The 26,975-nt window shown below is 43.3% G+C and overlaps 2 protein-coding genes across 3 annotated transcripts in view; both read left to right on the top strand.

Annotated features, from left to right (window-relative positions):
* Positions 1 to 26,975, top strand: part of LOC132451379 (uncharacterized) — a 291,272-nt gene that overhangs the window by 176,631 nt on the left and 87,666 nt on the right.
* On the top strand, positions 8,339 to 26,888 carry LOC132451419 (major histocompatibility complex class I-related gene protein-like). Of its 2 annotated transcripts, XM_060043972.1 has the most exons (9): positions 8,339 to 8,540; positions 10,259 to 10,525; positions 23,135 to 23,413; positions 23,723 to 24,022; positions 24,392 to 24,493; positions 24,746 to 24,772; positions 25,392 to 25,459; positions 25,770 to 25,850; positions 26,499 to 26,888. In XM_060043972.1, the coding sequence occupies exons 1-8, from the start codon at positions 8,486 to 8,488 to the stop codon at positions 25,779 to 25,781; spliced, it is 1,110 nt and encodes a 369-aa protein (XP_059899955.1). In that variant the 5' UTR covers positions 8,339 to 8,485; the 3' UTR covers positions 25,782 to 25,850; positions 26,499 to 26,888. The 2 variants fall into 2 exon arrangements, with proteins under 2 accessions (XP_059899955.1, XP_059899956.1); XM_060043973.1 differs by lacking the exon at positions 24,746 to 24,772 and having other exon boundaries at positions 8,340 to 8,540.

Raw genomic sequence — 26,975 nt, 5'->3', positions numbered from 1 at the left:
GCGGGTGTCTCTGCTCCAGAGGTGCCCCTCCTCCCCAGTGGTGTGCCATGCTACAGCCTTCTACCCTGACAGGGTGGTGGTGTTCTGGAGGAGAGACGGCCAGGAGCTCCATGAGCAGGTGGACCCCGGGGAGGTCCTCCCCAACCACGACGGGACCTTCCAGGTCAGCGTGGACCTGGACCTCAAGGCCGTCCCACAGGAGGACTGGGGGAGGTACGAGTGTGTGGTCCAGCTGAAAGGCATCGAGGACATCTCCACCCGCCTGGACCCCGCCCTCATCAGGACCAACAGGGGTAAGACTGGTGTTGGAGGGGATGGAGGTGGGGAACACATGTCTCACTACCTCCACCTGACCTCATCACAACCACTGCCAGGTGTACCTGGACACTGCTGAAGCTACTGGGTAAACACACAGCTCTCAGGAGTAGCTCACTGCAGCAGAACACGGTGGATTGTGGGTAAATGAGTTCTATGAATTGGGCTAGACTCAGATCAGTTCCTGAGTGACCCTGAGCTCCAGAACAGATTCTAGAGGAATAGTTACACTGACGTTGTGTTAGTCGTGTGTGTAGCATCACGTGACCATAGACATGTGGTTCAATGATGGAGGGATGGATGGGGGAGGGTCTCTGTCCAACATCTATTATTAAACACCTGATTTTATTGTCTGGATTTACCTTCAAGTCAAGAGTGGCCCCACCATCCCCATCATCATTGGGTTCGTTGTTCTCCTCCTCACTGCTGCTGCTGCTGCTGTTGGAGTCCTTCTGTACAAGAAGAGGAACGGTGAGTGGATCAAACTCTCCAGGAGGACTGAGACTTGAACTCCACCTGCTCCTACTTCCTGTCCCCTTCCTACGATCTGATTGGTTGTCATCACACACTGGTGGTCTGGTGGTAGAAACCTCTCCACCTCTGAATGATGAACCTCCTCCAATGTCCACTGAGATGTTGTGGCATTAAGAATATGAAAGTATAATAACATCAGGATATTCACCACTGTTACAACACTAATCATTTCTCTTGATCCTTAGATTCAGACCAGGGTCACAAACCAGTTGGTGATTAAAATGAGTGTTTACTGCAGTTCTGTTCTTATGATTAACACCACTTACAACACAGAGACCTTGGTGACTTTTCTAGCTCACTGGGTTATACAGCTCTGTATATCTAGATACATCTAGCTCACTGGACTATATAGCTCTATAGATCTAGATACATCTAGCTCACTGGACTATACAGCTCTATAGAACTAGATACATCTATCTCACTGGACTATACAGCTCTATAGATCTAGATACATCTAGCTCACTGGACTATACAGCTCTATAGATCTAGATACATCTAGCTCACTGGACTATACAGCTCTATAGATCTAGATACATCTAGCTCACTGGACTATACAGCTCTATAGATCTAGATACATCTAGCTCACTGGACTATACAGCTCTATAGATCTAGATACATCTAGCTCATGACTTCACCTCCTCCCATTCTGATACTTCCCAGGTTCTGACACCAGCTCTGAGAACACTGAGGGGCAGAATCCGGCTCCTGAGGCCCAACCTCTGACCACAGTCAGTACTTTACCACTTTACAATACTTATTCAGAGTCATATGTTTACAGTTATATTTATTTGCAGTCTACTTTATCACAGCAATAGTAATGCAACTATTAAAAGTACTTCACCACAGTAAAGGTACGGCCACACTGAACGTGTTACGCACGTTAGAGGTGTAGAAAATCAGCATTTTTGCATCGGGAACCATTGGTTTAGGCGTGTAGATGCGTGACACGCGCTAAAATACCGCGTTAAACGCGTTAGATTTAGGTATTTTACACACCTAAATAACGCGCCCAACGCACCTACTCGCGGAGTTCAATAATTTTTTCTTTTTACGCTCATACGAGTGACGCTTATCCGTGATAGCCAATCAGCGTTGAGCTTGACCCGACGTCACTGGCAGAGAGACGGAGGACGGACGCTCAGCAGCTGATATGGAGCGCCTGTAGTTGGTGTCCTGACGGTAGATCCTGGCACCAACCCGGGCTAGCAGGTCATCAGACATGGCCCCAGTCAACCGAAAATACGTCTGGAACCGGCCGTCATCCAGGCGGAGTTCCTGGAGGAGGTGGTGAAACTCACCCAGCTGTGAGCGCCTACGGAGGATGTCATGCACCCAAACACGACGGCGTTTGGGTTTACTACTCTTCTCGAACTCCCACAGCAAATACAGCGCAGCGATGGTGGTGATCTCGGCCATGTTTGTGGAGCAAAAGAAAAGTAGCGGGGGCCAATACGTTTTGGGCGGGCTCATCTAGCTCCGTAGGCGCGTTAGGTGCGTTGAACCATTTTTGTGACACACAATGATCAAGCGGCAGGCTAGGCGCGTTACGCGCGTAATGCGTTCTGTGTGGCCATACCTTAATAGATTAACAATCATATTTGAACAGTACTTCATCACAGTAATATTCTAACAGTACTTCATCACGCTAATAGATTAACATTAACAGTCATATGTTAACAGTGCATCATCACAGTAATATATTAACAGTACAACATCACATTGATAATGTGTTTAATGTTTAATACTGACTTGTACTTTCTTGCTGTTTAGGTTTGTAGTTAAATCATGAAGAGGCTTCTCACGTTCAGCTTCCTAAACCAGGATGCAGTGGATCGCAGTTCATTTATAATCCTTACAAACAGGCTTGGGACTTCAGCTAACTAAAGATGCTATATTTGCTTAATAACAATTACATTCATACTTAACTTTATCTTGATAACAACCATTTATCCGTAAAAATTGTAAATCAATTAGATCACTGTATTTGTGATAGATTTGATTAACTCACTGGCTTAAACCTGTAATCTTTCACTGATGCTTGGAAACCATGGCAACACGACCTTGCAACATAAGCTAGCACAATCGAGCTAGGCTGCTCTAGCATGAATATTTTTTTTTGTATTTTTACCAAAAAATCGGAATTGGATTGAATATTAATGTTTTTTTTAATCATCCAAATGTAAAAATCGCTGTACTCTTGTTTGGGGTTATTTGGACAATATAATCCCCCAAAAAATCTGAAAATATTCTCAATATACTGTTTATAGGTTTGGTCCTTTCATTTAGTGAAGTTATTGGGCTTTGTGTGACCAGAGTTCATATCTTTGATGATCTTCCTCCACTAGCGTCCTGATATCAGATGTCTCATGCTGAAAGACAAAACACACACGCACACGCACGCACGCACGCACGCACGCGCACACACACACACACACACACACACACACACACACACACACACACACACACACACACACACACACACACACACACACACACACACACACACACACACACATTCAACCACACATTCATAAACGCACATATCAACACATTTAGCTGAACTGTATACATCTAAACATATATATGGATGAAGATTAGATATAGCTAAAAAATATGCTGAACATTTGTGAAAAGGTAGCCCTCCTTTTCCCGAACATGAGCACCTGGAAGTTAATCATAGCCTGATTGGGGATGCAGGAACATGACTGGTTGTAAAGGGGGGGACGTTATTTTTCTATGTTTAATTATCATGCTATTTTGCATTTGTGCAACAGTGAACTTTATGATCAAGATGCAAACTGTTAAGATATGCAATGAAGTGTCTGGTTGATTATGATTTCGTTATAAAATATAAATGTATTGTGGTACTTGGGTCGGTGAACCCCCATGGCAGTTGGTATCTACCATTTTGTGTAATTGGTTGGCTTTATTTAAGCCCGGTATTTTCTGCTTTCAAGTTGGTGGAGGCATAGAGAGACGGCTTGCTGTGAGGCTGGTACATGTTCAGACTAATGGAACTTTGCTTGTTTGTTTTGTTTATCGAAGTATTTTGTTTGGCGTTGCCATTGCACTTTTCAAGCTTGGAAAATAAATCAGTTTTTTCAACTAATTTCTGCTGCTGGCTGAATTTTTGCGGCCTACTCAAAGACCTTCATTGCGTCCTAGACCGCTACGTCCCGAAGTGGAAGTGAGTCGGGAGGCTCTTTTTCACAACATTATATATAATTGAACGTTACATCTTTCTGAACGTTATGTATAAGTGAACATTATGTAGAGCTGAACATTGTTGATAATGATGTAATGCTGAATATATATTAAAGCCAGCTGAACATAATATTGTAAGAACAATTAATGAAGGGTTACATGAAACTTGGTCGCTGTAACAGTGTGTGAGCATCAGTGCGTCTGATGTTGGAGTCAGAGTCACGTCTCTGTGGATAATCTCATCGAGCTGTTCTTCTGAATACATCGATATGAAGGCGCTAACGGGGCTGCTGCTGTTGGTCTTTGGTCACGGTGTGTCCTCAGGTAAGACTGATGACAGTTTGTCCTGTTCAAAACTATTATTCCATAGTTGACTATTAATCAATAGTTGACTATTATTCAATAGTTTTTTTCAAACGTTTCAAAAGGTTTGTTTCTGGTCCCTGAATAGAAGACATTTAGTTGTTAGATTTCCTTGAAAAACTGAAAACCATTCGCTTATCATCCCAAATGCGACCAGTTAATCCACAACATGATTAATCATTCACTTTGAATATTAATTTGATGATGTTGTTCATAAATCAAATAAATATAATCTATTATCGCTGCCAAACATTAAACTTCAGTTTGAAGTGAATCCGTTTAAATATACTTTTAATCCTATTTCCACTCATCTCTTTGTAGGTTGTACAAACAAATCCAACCTAAGGGTTGACAGAATTTAATTCCGACCAAATTCCTGTTTAATTTAGAATCAAAATAATTAATAATAATGAAGATTCAATCATGTTTTTAGATAAACAAAAGGTTCCCACATTACCTGTACGGCCAGGGGGCGGAGCCATATGACAGGGGGAGGGGCCATACACCTGTCTGTTTGCTGGGATGTACAGTATTATGGCGCGTTCACATCGCTGGGAATTATGGGGAAAACATTTTCGCGACGTCAGAAAGTTCTCGTGAACGACACCTCATGCCGCTCTTATGATTCTGCTTCCGTTCAGCAACTGGGGCCAGATTTGCCCAAGACTTGCCCAGTTGATGACGTATGGTTTACTGGTGACGCTCATGAACATGACGGAACAGGAAAGTTTTACTCAATATAAAAGAATCAACCATCATCTCACATCCTTTACTATAGATTGACGTTGTAACCGTCTGTTGGCATCGACTGTGCTCCGTTTTAAACGTTGTGTACTGGTTAACCAGCTCTGGATAAGGGCATGTGTAGCCTTCCACACAGTGGCCATACGATGTGCTTCTCTTAAATAAAAGCTAGTAGGTGATAGGCTACAAGGAAATAAAGGCGTTCGAACTTGAAACTGATCCTGCTAAATTCTGTTTAGTTCTGACTGCTTTTTATCTGTCTGTCTGTGTGTCTGTCTGTCTGTCTGTCTGTCTGTCTGTCTGTCTGTCTGTCTGTCTGACTGACTGACTGACTGACTGACTGACTGACTGACTGACTGACTGACTGACTGACTGACTGTCTGTGAGGATTTCCTACATGGCGTCGTCTGGACTCTCTCCTTCCCAGAGTTTGTTGCGGTTGGGACGATGGATGAGGTTCAGTTTTTTCACTTTGACAGCAACACCCAGAGAATTGTCCCCAAACCGGCCCGGGTGGACCAGCTCACCAGAGATGACCCCGACTACCTGGAGAGGGAAACTGGATACTTAGTGAGTCAGCAGCAGGACTTCCAAGGCATGCTTAAGACTCAGAAGGAGCGCTTTAACCAGAGAGGAGGCAAGTTTATATCTAATGTCTGACATCTGCCATGTATGTAATACATACTGTATGTAGTACAGTATGTATTACATACATACTGTACATATTTGTATATATACACATAATAAATATAAAACAAAGTACACACAAATTAGCAGTACTCAGTTTAGTAGTATTTGTACATAAACTGAAGAGACCAAAGCCTTTTGTGTGTGATCTTTAGTGACCAGAATCCCAATAATAGATCAATAATATACGATTACAATCTTATCTACAGTTTGATACGTCTCATCTCATTAAATTTGAACACAACTAATGATAACAAGTCCGAATGGTGGTTGTCGATGCCAAACTGTGTTCCCCAAGCAGAAATACATCCTCTGTTCCATCACCCCTCGCCGTCTCTGCCTCCCTGTGTCAAGCGTTTGAGCCCCCTAGTCCTGTCACCTTAACACTTTAGGCTCTTTAGAAAACCAGCTCCAAAACAAACACCACAACTTTACTTTGTATTGCACGCAAAAAAAGACAGTGCATAGCATAAATGGGAGACCAGATTAATGCAGCAATGTAATCAAGTGTTTAATTTACGATAAAATGACCAACGTGGTACAAATAAGAAAATACATCTCGTTACGGATGCAGCCATCGTATTTGTTTGTCGAGTCGTACGGTTAGTAATTCAAGTCATTACAAAACGGTGGGCATAACAATAACCACATTTTTGTGTGTGTGTGTGTGTGTGTGTGTGTGTGTGTGTGTGTGTGTGTGTGTGTGTGTGTGTGTGTGTGTGTGTGTGTGTGTGTGTGTGTGTGTGTGTGTGTGTGTGTGTGTGTGTGTGTGTGTGTGTGTGTGTGTGTGTGTGTGTGAGATCCACAGCCCTGACCAGCGTTAGTGTGGGTAGAGTATATATTTCTTATGATCTTCCTCCACTAGCGTCCTGATACACAAGTGTGCGTGTGCCTGTCGTACGGTCGGTCTGTCTGTCTGACTGACTGGCTGACTGACTGACTGACTGACTGACTGACTGACTGTCTGACAGTGAGTAGGTGTGCGTTGCACTCTCTGTAAGGCTTTGGTCTTCATGAAGTGTCAACCAACCAACTCGGAATTTGAGAACAAGGAAATAAACAAATACATTAATTAAATATAATAAGCATCTTGATTCCACCTATTTCCTGTATGGGGACACCGAATCAACATGTTGAGGATGATTGAGAACAAATCTGTCAATAATGGGAAAGAATTACCAAATGGGGAACGACTTCACGTGACAAATGAAGAAAGAGGGAACAGAAATTGTTTGCTTTGCAATTTTTGCAGTCTCTTACGCATTTGGGGAACCACCTAAACCCAGTTCTAAGAATTCATATCATTGCATATGCAAGGGCTTTCATCAGTGAGCCGTGAGCTAAATCACCCTTTTGGTCCCTTATTCACCAAAAGATAGTAACTTAACTGACATTTATTGATTTAAATGGAGGGCACTCTGGGTTAGATGTTGGGCTGACAACCTGCCTGGAGTTTTGGGTTGGATTGTGGGGATTCACCATGCTCTCAATCATGGTGAGGTTCATTATGGACCATTCTTCCTAGAAGGATATGCCCAGAGTACACACACAGTCTACGAATTTGCAGGTTGTTTTTATCATTGTTATGAACATTGCTACAACACGGGTCATCTGAACCCTGTCACAAAGATCAGCTATTGTGTACTGCGTATGCTTTCCGATGATTGGATGCAATTCCGTGAAAATGTATGCCCTGAGCTAGACGTTGTCCGCTGGCGTGAAGGCGCCTGTGTCACCCAATGGAGTGGGGGTTTTGGAGCTGAGTTATACCGCATGGAGCCAAACTACTGTCTGCCCGTTGGTTTGAACCTGTACGACTCCGTACATGCCTGTATGGACCGTCTCAGTGTCATTACGAAACCCATTATGACGATATATGTGTTGTGTGGGGTAGATCCCTTCCAGTTACTTTTTGAAACTATTTTAAAAAAACACAACGGGTTTATCAGTGGCACCTGAACAAATCGTAGGGTACAAGCTGATTTATTTTTTATTTATTTTTTCGCATACACGTCACAAACACACACCTCAACAACACTTAAGTACAAACACTGAACTATATCTATCCAAACATTATATAGATGAAGGTTAGATATAGCTAAACACTATGCTGGATATAATGTATATCTGAACATTCTATTTTTCTGAACATTATTTATAAGTGAACATTATGTATAGCTGAACATTATACAGCTGACTATGATGTTGTCAGAACAATTATTTCAGGGTCACACGAAGCTTGATCGCAGTTACAGTGTGTTTGTGCGTGTGTGTGTGCGTGTGTTTGGTGTTTGGTGTGTCTGTGTGGGTGTGTGTTAAATTAGTTTCACTTTGAAGTTCTCCTGAAAACGATTGACAGTCACACACACACACACACACACACACACACACACACACGCCAATAAAAACACACAAACACACATTGACAAACATATGTGTTTAGTTTGTTTCACTTTTAAGTTCTCCTGGAAACCAATGACGTCTCAGCCGTATTGAATTCCTATTGGTCCAGACCGGCCTCTCCCTCGTGATCCGTCTCTTGTTCGCAGGTTTCCTGGTCAGTGCGTCTGATGCTGGAGTCGGAGTCACGTCTCTGTGGATAATCTCATCGAGCTGTTCTTCTGAATACATCGATATGAAGGCGCTAACGGGGCTGCTGCTGTTGGTCTTTGGTCACGGTGTGTCCTCAGGTAAGACTGAAGACAGTTTTTTACTTTTCAATACTGTCTTTCCAAAAGGTTGGTTCATGGTCCCTGTAGACTAAGAGACATTGTTACATTCCCTAATTTTGTTGAAAATCATTTGATTATCCTCTGTAAAGAGGATAATCCACAACATGATTCAGCTTTAACTGTGAGTATTTAAACTAATATAAGAACATGTATTCTGGGTTCAACTGTGAAAACGAAACCAGTCTATTATCAGAACCAAACATTAAACTTCAGTTAGGAAGGAATCCGATGTGTACTTTAAGTCTACTTTTAATCCAAAATATTATATTAACACTCAGTTATTTTATTTTTAACTTGTCAACGTTCTTGGAGAATCATCATGCACGCGCACACACACATATACACACGCAGACACACAATAATATAATTATTATCATTGCTATCAATATATTGTTATGAAATTCAATAATTATATTATTATATTATATTAATTATTATCATTCCAATGATGGCAATGTGAAGATAGTTAAAATGCCGTAATCTAATACAGAAATTCACAAATATACTTGTAATAGTAAACATTGTAATAATTATTTAAATAATAGATTATTATTCATGTCAGCCGTGATGATTAAGAAGAGGCAGCAGGTTGTGTTCAGTTGAAGGTCTGGACAGCCAGTGCTGTGGGCTACAGTGAGATGTTTGGGCGTCAATAAGATCAAACTGAAGGTTCCTACATTACGGCCAGTCAGGTGGCGGAGCCATGTGACAGGGGGCGGGGCCATATGACAGGGGGGAGGGGCCATAAGGACAGTTCCTCTGCGTCTTTCTCGTAGATCGCACCATCTTTCAACGCCTTGTTTAATACGACTGCATCACCGTCTCTCACATGATCAGCAGCTCGCGGATATCACTTTCTCTTCAGTTAGAACTGATCATGATGATATCACTGCAATGAAGCAACACCTCTACCCAACGTGATCAGGCATGACATTTATGTGATTAGGGCATACACTTGTTCATATGTACGTCTTTTAAGAGTCATCTAGTGCTTGTTAAGCATATGACTAAGCCAGCTGACGGACCTGCTTTGCAGTTCCAGATGCACTTTCATCAATCAATTCCTTGAACTAGCCTTTGATAATGTTCTGGCCCGCCACCTACTGGCTGGAAAAAATATTGTCCCGAGGCCAAACTTAGTTGCCGACCCCTGGTCTAGACTAGAGGGATGGACATTAATCGCATGTCTGTCTGTCTGTCTCCAGTGATACACAGTAGTAACCTGTCTGTCTGTGTACAGTGATGTACCGTATTAACCTGTCTGTCTGTCTACAGTGATGTACCGTATTAACCTGTCTGTCTGTCTGTCTACAGTGATGTACCGTATTAACCTGTCTGTCTGTCTCTCTGTCTTCAGTGATGTACCGTAATAACCTGTCTGTCTGTCTGTCTATAGTGATGTACCGTATTAACCTGTCTGTCTGTCTGTCTACAGTGATGTACCGTATTAACCTGTCTGTCTGTCTGTCTACAGTGATGTACCGTATTAACCTGTCTGTCTGTCTGTCTACAGTGATGTACCGTATTAACCTGTCTGTCTGTCTGTCTACAGTGATGTACCGTATTAACCTGTCTGTCTACGGTGATGTACCGTATTAACCTGTCTGTCTGTCTGTCTGTCTGTCTGTCTGTCTACACTCTACAGTGATGTCCCGTATTAACCTGTCTGTCTACAGTGCTTCACTCTCTGCATTATTTCTACACGGCGTCGTCTGGACTCTCAACCTTCCCAGAGTTTGTTGCTGTTGGGACGGTGGATGGAGTTCAGATTGGATACTATGACAGCAACATCCAGGGAATAGTCCTCACACAGGACTGGATGGAGCGGTTCGCCAGAGAGGACCCCGACTACATTGAGAGGAGCACTGGAATAGCTCAGGGTGCCCAGCAGACCTCCAAAGCCAGCATTGTGAATCTGAAGAAGAAATTTAACCAGACAGGAGGTAAGTTTATATCTACTGTCTCACCTCTCACATGGAGATGTCCATCATTTAACCCCATGATAAAGATTCACCATACTCCTAAACACACACACACACACACACACACACACACACACACACACACACACACACACACACACACACAGAGATAAACACACAAATGCATATATCAACACACACACATGAAAAATGCACACAAACCCGCCCACACGCTGTGTTAGTAGTATTCCCTTACACCCACTATTAATAACATCTCTGTCTCTCTCTCCCCCCCCCCGGCCACCAGGTGACCTGTTCTGGCTGAAGGGGGTCTTCTGGACCCTGTGGCCAGCCCGTCAATACCCCGTCTGGGTCTGCTGCATGTCTCTACTGCCTTACTAACCCCGCCCCTCCCAACCGCCCCCTGTGTCCTTCTCAACACTCTCTGATCTCACTAAAAGGCTAGCAGAACGAAACAGCAATATCGATGAGATGCGCTCTGCATAGAGAAGAAAGAATACCGACGTTGAATTTGCAACATTTTTTAAACAAATTATTCTAAATCTGCCCATATATGGACACGTCAGAATGTTGTGGTTTCCACTGGCTACAATGTTGCATCTGTGGATGCAAAAACTGGGCAGTTCACTATGGCAAGCCATCCCCGCCAGAAAACGGCATCATTTAGACGCGTATCACCTTAATTATGCCGTAAAAAACGCCGTAAAATACGCCGTCATGCGCAAAAAAGCGCCGCTTTTTACGCCGCAATTGAGCCTTTCAAGAGCGCACGTAAAAAGCGCCGTTTTGAACATCAAACCGCGCGTAAAATACGGCGCTTTTGTGCACATCACAACGCCGTAAAATACGGCGTTTCTCTAGTATGCTAATAAACTCCGCCCTTCTTTTCTCTCAGCAAATGCATTTGAAGTGTTTGCGCCCAATCGCTGAACAAGACAAGCAGACCAAATCAGTTCAACCCAGATCTCCTCTCATTTGGCGTTAGTTGTAGCGTCATATTCATTGAGATATATATATTAGTAAATGCAGTTTGAACGTTGTGATAACCGTGGTGCAGTCGATAGAGACGCTTGCTATGTAGGGAAGAGGTTGTCGGATCGAATCCATTTATTGTCAGATTTGTGCTTTTGTCAGAAAGTCACGCTTTTATGATCGCAATGCTTTTTAGTCCGCAAGCCAGACCTCCTGTGTTATAAGTTCCAAATTCAGTGCCTTTTTAGTCAGCCAGCCGGATCATCTAGGTGTCTTGTTACACGCTTTATAAGTTAATTATATTTAAATTATTACAGCCATGGAGCCTTTATTTTCGCGGAGTTATCGTAACATCCTCTCTTGTTCAATCGATATAAATACACAGTGGAAAGGAGTGAGAGGGAGCCATAGAGAGAGACACTGATGAACTGGGGAGCCATGCTCTAACAACGTTCAGAGGCTTGTAACAGTCTACTGAGGCCCCGTCCACACGAAGCCGATTTCATGGCGAAACCGCAAAGGTCTTGTACGGTTCGGCCTTCCGTCCACACGAAGCCGGCGAATCCGCTGACCGAAACCGCAAACTTCTGAAACCACCCTCGGAGGTGGTTTCAAATCTATCCGGTTTCGTTTTGGTTTCGTGTGGACGCCTGAAACCGACTGAAACCGCAAACCATGACGTCATCGCCCCACCCCTCGACCTCCTAGCCAATGGCTATTAAGCCCGCGGAGTCTCAGAAATCACAACAAAAAAGATGATGGCGGACTACAAGCTTGTAATCGTTCTGCAGCATATCATGTCCCTTGTTGGGTTGCTAAGCCATTATTTATTGAGAATCTAGTTCGCCATCGTAGAAGAGCTGTTTGTTTGTGTTGTTAGTGGTTCGGGGGGCAGCCTTTATGCGCATGCTCGCCTCTTCTTCTTCTGGATTTGTGTACCAGAAGCAGCGCCCCTTATGGGCCTGGAATGTTTACTACAGCGTTTCTACAGATCTATCCGGTTTCGCTTGGCTTCGTCTTTACGGAGATACTTCGAAACCGGATAGATCGAAACCGTAACGGTTTCGCCCGTTTCGGCTTCGTGTGGACGGGGCCTAAGTCTGACGCGGTGCTTAAATGGGCTCTGGAGACGCAGGAATGTTGTTGGATTCAACTATTTGTGCATGGAAGCAAAAAAATATCTCCCCATCAAGGCCAACAGCAGAGTAGCCTACGAAAAGAATAGACTGATATGAATGCTTCAAATATTAAAACCCGATTGATTAGGCCTATGCCGACATAATATCAGTCCTAATCCTGAACGCACCGTGCGTACATTTTTCACTGCATTTTCAGACAGACAGACAGACAGACAGACAGACAGACAGACAGACAGACAGACAGACAGACAGACAGACAGACAGACAGACAGACAGACAGACAGACAGACAGACAGACAGACAGACAGACAGACAGACAGACAGACAGACAGACAGACAGACAGACAGACAGACAGACAGACAGACAGACAGACAGACAGACAGACAGACAGACAGACAGACAGACAGACAGACAGACAGACAGACAGACAGACAGACAGACAGACAGACAGACAGACAGACAGACAGACAGACAGACAGACAGACAGACAGACAGACAGACAGACAGACAGACAGACAGACAGACAGACAGACAGACAGACAGACAGACAGACAGACAGACAGACAGACAGACAGACAGACAGACAGACAGACAGACAGACAGACAGACAGACAGACAGACAGACAGACAGACAGACAGACAGACAGACAGACAGACAGACAGACAGACAGACAGACAGACAGACAGACAGACAGACAGACAGACAGACAGACAGACAGACAGACAGACAGACAGACAGACAGACAGACAGACAGACAGACAGACAGACAGACAGACAGACAGACAGACAGACAGACAGACACTTTATTTACCCCAAACTAACTTTCATAATCCAGCAGGTTACACAATACAAATAACTCTTACACAAATACAGACAGCCTATACAGTAGGCTAATACAGTGCCCACCTCAGCAAAAGGTAAAATGTAAAAAGAAGATATAAGCTACATTTAAAATACAGATGCTGTAGCCTACATAAAAATACAGATGCCACATGAAATATGAAAATAGGATGCACTGTATAAATATGCAAAACTAGGATATAACTAGGCTATAATGAGAATACTTGGTTAACTTACATCTGTGCAATGACTATCCTCCTAAATTAAATTAGTTAGATGGAAAGATTTTTGTCTATGGAATGATCCTGTCACTTTACTGCCACACATTGTGTGTCAGTAAAGTGATGAGGTAGGAGATTCCGTGTATGGTTCGTTCTTTGAATATTCCGATTTATAACAAAATCAGAAAAAACAATTAACAGGATTGTTTTTTGGTTTTTCTGATTTGGTTTTGAAACTGAAAAAGGGCAAAAGGAATAAACAAATAAACGGCATTTGATTTTGTGTTTGTGTGTTGGTTTTTAAAACCCGAAACAGAAAAACAAATAGGGCCTACAAAAACAGATACATTTATAGTTATAGGCTATACCAGAAGGCAGAACGCAGCGAAGAAAAAAGAGCCAACCACCTAAACCAGCAATAGACTGTCTAATTATATTTAGCCTTAGTTATGGCCGCACTTGAACCTAATGGTGATTTTATTCGTGAACTATTTGACACTGGAAAGACACGACGCGATCAGTACCGCTCTAAAGCATTCTGGTGCCCCGAAGTAGGCCTACTCCGTTATGATGGTGAGGAGGTTCTGTGTGGAGCACAACCTTCGAAGAAGAAATCTAGTTTCGCCGGCTCCCATGGGAAACAATAAAGCTGCCCATTGTAGAATGCGAGAGACTCGATGGAACGTTTGAAACGTCTTTATATGTATTATTATTATTTATTTTTAAACAACCTCTTGCCTACAGAGCAAGCGTCTCTATCGATTGGGCCACGGCCACGGTTACCACACTGTAGGAACTGGATTTACTAATATATATCGATATGACGCTACAACTAACAACAAATGAGAGGAGAACTCCTCAAAGCAGATCTGTGCTAAACTGATTTGGTCTGCTTGTCTTGTTCAGCGATTGGGCGCAAACACTTCAAATGCATTGGCTGAGAGAAAAGAAGGGCAGAGATTATTAGCATACTAGAGAGACGCCGTATTTTATGGCGTTGTGATGTGCACAAAAGCGCCGTATTTTACGCGCGGTTTGATGTTCAAAACTGCGCTTTTTACGCGCGCTCTTGAAAGGCTTAATTGCGGCGTAAAAAGTGGCGCTTTTTTGCGCATGACGGCGTAAAATACGGCGTTTTTCTACATTTTACGGCGTTTTTTACGGCGTAATGAAGGTGATACGCGTCTAAATGATGCCGTTTTCTGGCGGGGATGGCTTGCCATAGTTCACACCGGCTGCAACAACACAGTCTCACTCCGAGAACGTCAAATACCGACTGTTGGCAAAGGCCCTTTAGCGTCGGTGACTGACGGGAAAGGTACCCTTTTTATTCGGTCGGTGACGGTAAAGGTACCCTTCGGCGTCTTCTGCATACGGAATGGGGGGTGCCTCACTACGTCTCTAATAGACGATGTGAGCATCTTTCCTATTGGATAGTTTTTTAGGATATTCTTCTGTGAAAATGGCGGACATACTTTTTATCCTGGGTGGAAAATATGATATTTTAGAATAGTTACACCATTAAAAGTGTTTATGTAAACATTTTTAGCGAGAAATGTGCATTTTACTTTCATAATCGTCGTTCGGCGAATGTGAAGGATGTTTGGTTTGATAGATATGACGAAGAATATTTCATCGGGCGATAATGGCCGGCGTACAGGCATCCCGGGCTCACGAAAATAGGTGACACTGTCACGTTATTTAATCTATTGAAACGTGATCAGGTACACGTATTTTCTAAATGTTCGTGTCAAAAAGCAAAATTTTCAAACTCATGCATATCAATTGGAAGTATTTGTCGTGATTTGTCACTAAGCACGACTTCCATCTAAGGTTCTGTCCGGGAGCTTTCTCCCTATTGTCCCTTAAGGAGCTCCGTACAGAACATTTATTGTTAAAAATTGTCTGTGATAACTAAGAATATGACAGCTTTTCCAGTCTCACCAATATGCGCACAGATCGCACGGTTTGACACTTTCAAGATGCGTGCAGTAGCCTACATACGCCAAATGACCATTTCGTGTGCATACGATACGCAAAACCCAGCATTAACTACTGTGGAGGGCGGATACGTCCATTTCGCGTGCATATGATACGAAAAACCCAGCATTAACTGAATGGGAGATGCAATATTTTAGGACAGATTCACCATTTAACGTGTTTCTAATGACATTTCTAGCGAGAAATGTACTTTTCCCTTGAATAATCCTCAGTCAGTGAATGTGTATGATCTTTATTAATCTTTATTATCTGAATGGGAAATGCAGCTCACGTGTTTCCTGCTTTTGTGTTATTAAACCGTTACTTTATGTAACTTTTAATGATATCATCTTGTTAGAAACACGTACGTTTTCGTGAACACTGGATTACGTCGCATTTCAACATAAAATAGCGTGTTATACACACGCGCACACACACACACACACACACACACACACACACACACACACACACACACACACACACACACACACACACACACTGCATTTCGCTGCCAAATAAATAAATACTAAGGCAGAATAAAGAATAAATTAATTCATTATCATTCAACTTCAACATGCGTTATTACAGTATAGTGGTGGAGGGATGACGCGTGTTGGCCAACCCGGACGTGAGCGTCGCCCTGGGTTCCCTTGACAAAAAGCCAACGGGTTTTTCCATTTGATTTTGGATTATTGCAGAAAAATTAGCATCTTTGAAGCACCTCCTCAAAAACTGAAAATAAATAAAAATAACTGTGCTCCAAAGAAAGAAATGTAAACCAATGCATTCCGAATGGGAGTGTTTCTCCGATTTTTCCATGCTACACAGAACGAAATGTAAACCCATGCAAATAAAGACTTCATGGTCATAATCATTTAAATATCATTAATCTCCTGAGGGTGGTATTCTATTTTTTTCAACGGGGCTGAATCCAGTCACTTGACCGTCATGGTTGCTATGGTGGTTGCTATCCACCAGCCCCTCTAATCCTTACATGGCTCTAAAAACCACGCGGCAAATGAGCTGCCGTAATTTGTGTTGTTTTTGTCGTAAACTAGTGTCCGATGGTTAAAAAATAGACGGATATTCCAAGGTATTTATTTTCTGCAGTTTAGACTTCTTCTATAACCTATTTTTGAAAGCAAAACACCAAGCTCATTGATTTAACGAGGCAGGGTTATTTGTTTTATTTATTAAATAAATATTTATGAGAGGTCATTCCTTCTCCTGAGTTTTCTTCCTATTTATGTCTAGTGTACAACCCTACTGTCCACAAGCATCACCCCCCCCTCCCCATATGGATTTGGAGAATTGTTGCCACGTCCCAGTGGTGGAGGTATCATATATATGAAAGAGGGCATTCAATTATACTACAATGATCAATTAGGAGGCCGAAGCCCTAAAGGAAGTGATGCAATAGGTGACTGGGTCGACGACATTTAAGTAAGCTTTACTTTGAGGTCTCTTATATATCAAAGGGGGTCTCAAAGGACGCATACGCTTCAACCTGTGGCTCCGGTCCTACAGGAAATGACTCAGCAAGTGCTCCATCTCGTTGCACCTGCACCCAGCGGCTCGCTTGCAAGATTTTGGCCTGAAGTTATTCCCAGACCTACACCGTAGCCATCCAACCTGCATATCTGAGAATCAGGCCTCTCTTTAATAATGACAAAATGTATGAGAGAAATACACATTAACTTTTGACTCATAAGCGGCGTGGTGCCGGCTCCTTTTGACCTTTTGACCCCAGACTTCTGGGGGAATAGCTGAATCAATTCATTAGTCAATCAAAAGCATGTAAATATCTTCCCGGTGACGTAAGAGGGAGAACAAGGTGTCCTTCAACATCTACGCTTCCAGGCGATTGCAACGGTGCCACACATGAGCATATTCGAACATGTTTAATGGTAGTAATTAGCTGTCGAAATTGGAGGCCTTAATCAATAATGAGCAGCTATTGATTTGCTTCCCGATAGAAATTTGTGACAAATTACATGTTATTTAGCCTCTACACGTTGAGTTGAGTCCAATGACACCAAGCATGACACTCTAGAAAATGGTAACATGTATTTTACATGGTACACCTAGGTCTAGGACATGATCTTGGTGTAGCAAGAGGGCGAGCTTGATCTCATTGGACTCAGCTTAACGTGTAGATGCTAAATAACATGTAATTTGTCAAAAATCTCCATCGGGAAGCAAATCTATAGCTGGTCATTATTGATAAAGGCCTCCAAAATCGACAGCTAATTACTACCCCGAAACATATTCAAATATGATCATGTGTGGCACTGTTGCAATCGCCTCGAAACGTAGATGTCAAAGGACACCTTGTTTGCCCCGTTACGTAACCGGGAAGATATTTTCATACTTCTAATGAATTGATTCATATTTTAAGGTTCTCAGAGTGATACTTTAAGCGGCTGCAGCAGAAGTGTTGAGACGAAAGATGATATCAAGACATTTATAGAATATTCACATTCACATTATGATTCTTCGTCATAACATCTGACCAAACATCCTTTACAGTCACCAAGCGAGGATTATGAAAGTCCAGGCCCCCCCTTCCGGCACTCAAGGTCCGACTGGGCCAAGTTTAGGGCAGGAAGGGCCCCCCATTCCGGCCCTCGGGGTCCGACCGGGCCAAGTTTCGGTGCCGGGGTCCCAGTTAGGCCTTAGAATAAGGTATTCAAATTTCAGGGCGGTAGGACCTTCCTATCTCAAAAACTGTTTTTCCACCACATTCTGAACCATTAGGTCTTGCAGGTAACACTTCAACGCCTGTGTGTGTGTGTGTGTGTGTGTGTGTGTGTGTGTGTGTGTAACACGCTATTTTATGTTGAAATGCGACGTAATCCAGTGTTCACGAAAACGTACGTGTTTCTAACAAGATGATATCATTAAAAGTTACATAAAGTAACGGTTTAATAACACAAAAGCAGGAAACACGTGAGCTGCATTTCCCATTCAGATAATAAAGATTAATAAAGATCATACACATTCACTGACTGAGGATTATTCAAGGGAAAAGTACATTTCTCGCTAGAAATGTCATTAGAAACACGTTAAATGGTGAATCTGTCCTAAAATATTGCATCTCCCATTCAGTTAATGCTGGGTTTTTCGTATCATATGCACGCGAAATGGACGTATCCGCCCTCCACAGTAGTTAATGCTGGGTTTTGCGTATCGTATGCACACGAAATGGTCATTTGCCGTATGTAGGCTACTGCACGCATCTTGAAAGTGTCAAACCGTGCGATCTGTGCGCATATTGGTGAGACTGGAAAAGCTGTCATTTTCTTAGTTATCACAGACAATTTTTAACAATAAATGTTCTGTACGGAGCTCCTTAAGGGACAATAGGGAGAAAGCTCCCGGACAGAACCTTAGATGGAAGTCGTGCTTAGTGACAAATCACGACAAATACTTCCAATTGATATGCATGAGTTTGAAAATGTTGCTTTTTGACACGAACATTTAGAAAATACGTGTACCTGATCACGTTTCAATAGATTAAATAACGTGACAGTGTCACCTATTTTCGTGAGCCTGGGATGCCTGTACGCCGGCCATTATCGCCCGATGAAATATTCTTCGTCATATCTATCAAACCAAACATCCTTCACATTCGCCGAACGACGATTATGAAAGTAAAATGCACATTTCTCGCTAATTTTTTTTACATAAACACTTTTAATGGTGTAACTATTCTAAAATATCATATTTTCCACCCAGGATAAAAAGTATGTCCGCCATTTTCACAGAAGAATATCCTAAAAAACTATCCAATAGGAAAGATGCTCACATCGTCTATTAGAGACGTAGTGAGGCACCCCCCATTCCGTATGCAGAAGACGCCGAAGGGTACCTTTACCGTCACCGACCGAATAAAAAGGGTACCTTTCCCGTCAGTCACCGACGCTAAAGGGCCTTTGCCAACAGTCGGTATTTGACGTTCTCGGAGTGAGACTGTGTTGGCTGCAACGCGCTGCAACGGGCTGCAACGCCAGGTGGTTTCCATAGCAACTGTGAACGCTCTGGCACAGCTGAGAGCCGCAACATCATCATTTGCGTAGGTTAGGGATTAGTTAGGTTTGCGATTAGTTAGGTTTGCAATTAGTTTTCTTTTTATTTTACTTGAGAGTAGGCTAGAGTTACTAAGTTTTGTCATTCTCCACTACATCTGCATTGGAGTAAATAGCTGGAGCTTACAGTTAGTTTAGATTACCCGTTGTTGGATACATTGCATTTTCCGTTAGTTGAATTTCAGATTGATCTGTCTTAGTTCACCATCGGCTCAACTACTTGGAGATGGATAACTTAATTATAAACAGGCCTAATTATGTTAGTGAGAGTGAAATGGTCGCAGTTTTTGCTGTGGCTTTAATCATGAAAAGGAGAAGACGGCGAGTTATAAAGCCAAGAATATGGAGCCGCAGTTGGGTACTTCAGCGGCAGAAACAGGGTGCCTACGCCAATCTGGACAACTCACATCTGACGTCGGCTCGACTTCGGATCTTTTTAAGCTGGAGTGGACAGTACGGTACCGGGACGGAGTAATGCCGTGACGTACAAGTTGTTCTGTGCTGTGATTGGCTGAAGAGGAATAGTTAAATCGCCGCGTTCTAAAACTGGACCTTGCGATTTGACATGTTCAATCTCTGGCGACTCCTTGCAACGCCTTGCAACTCCTTGCAACGGCTTGCAACGACCCGTTCACACCGCCCCTGCGACGTTCTAAAACCGTCTCGTTGCAAGCCGTTGCAAGGTGAATCTTTGGTCTGAACTGGGCTTAAGAAGTATACTCTACGCCGTCTGCGGGGATATATCAGCATTATTATTATTGTCCATAAGTATAAAGATCCGGGGCTATCGGCTGGAATGCCCGGTCTAACGACCGTGGCATGTGTCCATGAGTATAGATGTGTTTATATATGTCCACTCTATTGGTCAGATGAAGGGCTGAGGGAGGTGTGGGGTGGTGTAGGGTGGTGTAGGGTGGTGTAGGGCGGTGTAGGGAGGTGTGGGGTGGTGTAGGGCGGTGTAGGGTGGTGTAGGGTGGTGTAGGGCGGTGTAGGGTGGTGTGGGGTGGTGTAGGGTGGTGTAGGGTGTGTAGGGTGGGGTAGGGTGTGTAGGGTGGTGTAGGGAGGTGCAGCGTGTTGTTTGGCGGTGTAGGGGACTGTAGGGTGGTGTATTGTGGTGTTGGCCAGTGTAGGGGGGTGTAGGGTGGTGTAGGGCATTATAGGGTGGTGTGTGGCGGTGTAGGGTGGTGTTTGGCGGTGTAGGGTGGTGTAGGGTGCTATAGGGTGCTGCAGGGTGGTGTAGGGCGGTGTAGGGTGCTGTAGGGTGCTGTAGGGTGGTGTAGGGAGGTGCAGCGTGTTGTTTGGCGGTGTAGGGTGGTGTAGTAGGCTGAAGGGCGGTGTAGAGCTCTGGCCGGTCTTATTTATTAATGTTAGTTATTGTTATCATAATGTTCATGTGGTTTGTGTTGTGATGTCTGTGTTTATTTAATGTTAATGAAGAATGAAATACAAGTTCTCTCTCTCTCTCTCTCTCTCTCTCTCTCTCTCTCTCTCTCTCTCTCTCTCTCTCTCTCTCTCTCTCTCTCTCTCTCTCTCTCTCTCTCTCTCTCTCTCTCTCTCTCTCTCTCTGATTGAGCGGAAGGTGCGTGATTTGCGGAGCAGAGCGGAGCGTGTGTGAGAGCGATATTGAGAAGTTTTTGCGAACTTTTTTCATAGTTTCTTTCGGTAAATGTTGTATATATGGTTGGGTGAAGGTTTTGCGAGGTGTTTGGTGTTTTTTGGTGCTACTTTGGGGTGTTTTTTCGCGATCGACCAGCGGCCGCTGGTCGGTGCGTCGAGAGTATGGCGGTTTTCGAGGGGCTCAGCCGCAAGCATGGCTTCAAGATCACCACCACCTTCCCGTGTTCAGTGGAGGACTGCAGTCTGGCAGTGGCAGACGTTGTCGGGCACAGCAGCATCAAGTCCGCGGCCCGGATGAACGGAGGGGTCGTTATTTTTGTGGACAGCGTGGCCAAGGCATACCAAGTGGTGGAATCTGGGATCGTTGTGAATGATTTGTTTGTGTCCGTGTCTCCGCTTACAACGCCGGCAGCGAGGATTACTATTTCTAACATCCCTCCGTTCATCGGCGACGAGGTTCTGGTTCGGGAACTATCGAGGCACGGGAAAATAATGTCTCCAATCAGGAAGCTGCCGTCAGGCTGCAAGTCTCCCCTGCTGCGGCATGTCGTGTCACATAGACGGCAAGTGCACATGATTCTGAACAAGAAGGACAGTGAAATGAGTTTAGTTTTTCAATTAAGAGTGGATGATTTTGACTATGCTGTGTTTGTAAATTCTGGAACTCTGAAGTGTTTTGGCTGCGGGAAAGAAGGGCATTTAGTCAGAGCTTGCCCGGAAATAGCCCCAAAAAATCGGCCTGAACCTGCTGAGGCGACAGCAGGCCCCTCCAAAGATGTGGACGCTGTAAAACAGCGGACTGCAAGCATTGAGATCACAGAAGAAAATGTTGTAACTGCAAAGCAGTGTGGGGAAAATCCAGAAATGGCTTTTCTATTATGTGTTGACAATGGAAAAAATGAGTGTGGTGTTCAGGAGAAGGGGGACAATGTTACAGAACCAGCAGAGCGTGTAGAGGCTGGGCCCAGCTCTGCTGCAGTAGAGCAGAGTGACAGTGAGGGTGGGTTGATGGAGGAGGAAGACAGTAGGTGTAAGGCTCCCCTTCTTAAAAGGAAACAGACCAGTGAAACCTGTGGCTCTAAAGCCAAGAAAACAGCAGATGGGGAGGAGAAGGAGGTGCAGACAGAGTCTAGTGGTGAAGAGACAGAGTCCAGTGAGGAGGAGGAGGAGATGGTGGACTGTGTAACAGACAGCCAGCCCCTCACTGACTCACCACTGGTTTCTGCTTCACAGCTGGATGGGATGTACTCAGTACATAGTATACAGGTGTTCTTGAAAAGAACAAAAAATATGAAGAATGTCCAGTATGATAAACATTTCGCAGACAAAAAAATGCTGTTGCTATCTGTAAAATATCAGATGAACATCAGAGGGGAGGGAGGTTTCACTGAGAAGGAGTATTACAGATTGAAAAAAATTGGGCAGAGACTAGCAAAAGAGCTAAGCAATGTTGAGGATGAAGAGGGTATATAAAGCAGTGTGCCTGCTGTCTCTCATAACGTCAGCTTGAACGAGTCACTTTGCACTTGTCAATGGTTTTGTTGTTGTTGTTTTTTTAACTGTTTTATTTGAGTTTGTTTATTTAGTTATTTATTATTTATTGCTGTCTAACCTAAAGTTTTTGTTGTCTGTGTTAAAAGGTTAATTGTTGAAAGAAACGTTGAATAAAGTTTTTTTCAAAATCAAATCTCTCTCTCTCTCTCTCTCTCTCTCTCTCTCTCTCTCTCTCTCTCTCTCTCTCTCTCAGGTATCCACTTATATCAGCAGATGTATGGTTGTGAGTGGGATGATGAGGATGATTCTACTGATGGTTATAACCAGTATGGTTATGATGGAGAGGACTACATGTCGTTGGACCTGAAGACCCTGACCTGGGTCGCTGCAGTACCTCAGGCTGTCCCCACCACACTGATATGGAATGAGGATGAAGCTAGATTACAATACCAGAAGTACTACTACACCAAGGAGTGTGTTGGTGTGTTGAAGGCGTTCCTGTCCTCTGGGAAGAGCACTCTGCAGAGAACAGGTAGAGTCACATGACCTGGTGCTGGGCGTCAACAGACTCATGTCTCTGAGTCTATGTTTTCTCTCCCCCCCCCACCCCCCCCGCAGGGGACGCAGATCAGCGCTTTATGGAAGAATATTAAATATAGAATATATATTATATATTACATGACAAGAACACGTGTTTACATTATTAAATAATCTCTCTCTCTCTCTCTCTCTCTCTCTCTCTCTCTCTCTCTCTCTCTCTCTCTCTCTCTCTCTCTCTCTCTCTCTCTCTCTCTCTCTCCCCCCTCTCTCTCTCCCTCTCCCCCCCTCTCTCTCTCTCCAGATCGTCCGCGGGTGTCTCTGCTCCAGAGGAGCCCCTCCTCCCCAGTGGTGTGCCATGCTACAGGCTTCTACCCTGACAGGGTGGTGGTGTTCTGGAGGAGAGACGGCCAGGAGCTCCATGAGCAGGTGGACCCCGGGGAGGTCCTCCCCAACCACGACGGGACCTTCCAGGTCAGCGTGGACCTCAACCTCAAGGCCGTCCCACAGGAGGACTGGGGGAGGTACGAGTGTGTGGTCCAGCTGAAAGGCATCGAGGACATCTCCACCCCCCTGGACCCCGACCTCATCAGGACCAACGGGGGTAAGACTGGTGTTGGAGGGGATGGAGGTGGGGAACACATGTCTCACCACCTCCACCTGACCTCATCACAACCACTGCCAGGTGTACCTGGACACTGCTGAAGCTACTGGGTAAACACACAGCTCTCAGGAGTAGCTCACTGCAGCAGAACAGGGTGGATTGTGGGTAAATGAGTTCTATGAATAGGGCTAGGCTCAGATCAGTCCCTGAGCTCTAGAGGAATAGTTACACTGACGTTGTGTTAGTCGTGTGTGTAGCATCACGTATCTATTGACATGTGGTCCAAGGATGGAGGGATGGATTGGGGAGGGTTTCTTTCCAAATCTTTCATTACACACTTTATTTATTTTTTCTTGATTTACCTTCAAGGCAAGGGTCCCATCCTTGTTTTCATCCTTGCTGGCGTTGCTGTTGTGGCTGTTGTTGCTGCTGCTGCTGTTGTTGGAGTCTTTGTGTACCAGAAGAGGAACGGTGAGCGGATACAACTTTCCAGAAGGACAAATACCTGATCTCCACCTGCTCCTACTTCCTGTCCCCTTCCTACGATCTGATTGGTTGTCTTCACACACTGGTGGTCTGGTGGTAGAAACCTCTCCACCTCTGAATGATGAACCTCCTCCAATGTCCAAAGTGACGGTGTGGCATTAAGAATATAAAATATATAATAATAACATCAGGATATTCACCACTTTTACAACGCTAAACATTTATTTTGATCCTTAGATTCAGACAAGCGACATAAACCAGTTGGTGAGTAAAATTCACTGGACTATAAAGCTCTATAGATCTAGATACATCTAGCTCACTGAACTATACAGCTCTATAGATCTAGATACATCTAGCTCACAGGACTATACAGCTCTGATCTAGATACATCTAGCTCACTGGACTATACAGCTCTATAGATCTAGATACATCTAGCTCACTGGACTATACAGCTCTATAGATCTAGATACATCTAGCTCACTGGACTATACAGCTCTATAGATCTAGATACATCTAGCTCACTGGACTATACAGCTCTATAGATCTAGATACATCTAGCTCACTGGACTATACAGCTCTATAGATCTAGATACATCTAGCTCACTGGACTATACAGCTCTATAGATCTAGATACATCTAGCTCACTGGACTATACAGCTCTATAGATCTAGATACATCTAGCTCACTGGACTTTACAGCTCTATAGATCTAGATACATCTAGCTCACTGGACTATACAGCTCTATAGATCTAGATACATCTCGCTCACTGGACTATGCAGCTCTATAGAACTAGATACATCTAGCTCACTGGACTATACAGCTCTATAGATCTAGATACATCTAGCTCATGACTTCACCTCCTCCCATTCTGATACTTCCCAGGTTCTGACACCAGCTCTGAGAACACTGAGGGGCAGAATCCGGCTCCTGAGGCCCAACCTCTGACCACAGTCAGTACTTTACCACTTTACAATACTTATTCAGACTCATATGTTTACAGTTATATTTATTTGCAGTCTACTTTATCACAGTGATAGTAATACTTTAACAGTACTTCATCATAGTTATAGATTAACAGTCATATTTGAACAGTACTTCATCACAGTAATATTCTAACAGTACTTCTTCACACTAATAGATTAACATTAACAGACATATGTTAACAGTAAATCATCACAGTATATATTAAGAGTAAATCATCACAGTGATAATGTGTGATAATATATGATAATGTTTAATGCTGGCTTCCTTGCTGTTTAGGGTCAAAGTTAAATCATGAAGAGGTTTCTCACGTTCAGCTTCCTAAACCAGGATGGAGTGGATCGCAGTACATTTATAATCCTTTGTCGCGGCAATTTCTCTATCAGAGTTTGCGTCTAAGACAGATGAGATATTTAGATGCAAAAAGCACACAATACTGTTGACAATTAATGATCATATATATTTGTGATAAAAGTACGAACAAAGATACATCACAACATGCATCAACAAACAACACAACAGGTAAACATTACAATAATCGGAGGCCTCAGATGGGAGCTTCTCTTTGCGTGTTACTTCATACTCAAGGTACGCTGGGGAGAAGTCCGCTGAGAAGCTAAAGTCAGGAGCTTTTATACACTTAGATCGGATCCTTGAGGGCAGTTGGCCTCCAATAAACCAAAAGCCTTTGTTAACCAGATGTTAATCTATTGATTGAAGTTTCTTCAGAGGTTAAGAAGGTGGTTGAGGCTGTTCCTCATCACCCTTTGCTTCTCTACGCTCCCCAGGGGGTCAAGTAAAACAGGCCCAAACCAAACTACAGACAACACGGAAACGGAATGTGAAACCAGATTACATCACATGAAACACTAAGAATTACATATTTAGAAGACCTTGCAGAATAGCAAGATTCCAAGAACGGGATGTGAAACCAGATTACATCACATGAAACACTAAGAATTACATTTTATAAGACCCTGAACATAACATGTAGATTTTCCATCACACCTTACAAACAGGCTTGGGGCTTCAGCTAACTAAATATGCTATATTTGCTTTATTACAATAAGATTCATACTGAACTTCATTTTGATAACAACCATTAATCCGTAAGAATTGTAAATCAATAGATCGCTGTATTTGTGATAGATTTGATTAACTCACTGGCTTAAACCTGCAATCTTTCACTGATGCTTGGAAACCATGGCAACCCAACCTCGTTACACAGGCTAGCACAATCGAGCTAGGACGCTTTAGCATAGATACTTTTTTTTGTATTTTTATAAAGAATGTTGGATCAAAGATTAATATTTTTTTTAATCATCCAAATATAAAAATCGCTGTATTCTTGTTTTGCGTTATTTGGTCAATAAAATCCAGAAAGAAAATAAGAAAATATTTCCATGATACTTTATTTAGGTTAGTTAATTTCATTTAGTGTAGTTATTGGGCTTTGTGTGACCAGAGACTATATTTCTTATGATC

This window comes from Gadus macrocephalus, chromosome 22 (genome assembly GCF_031168955.1).
Source record: "Gadus macrocephalus chromosome 22, ASM3116895v1".
NCBI lineage: Eukaryota > Metazoa > Chordata > Actinopteri > Gadiformes > Gadidae > Gadus > Gadus macrocephalus.
Note: the sequence above shows the minus strand (reverse complement) of the source record. Positions and strands in the feature narration are given on the sequence as shown.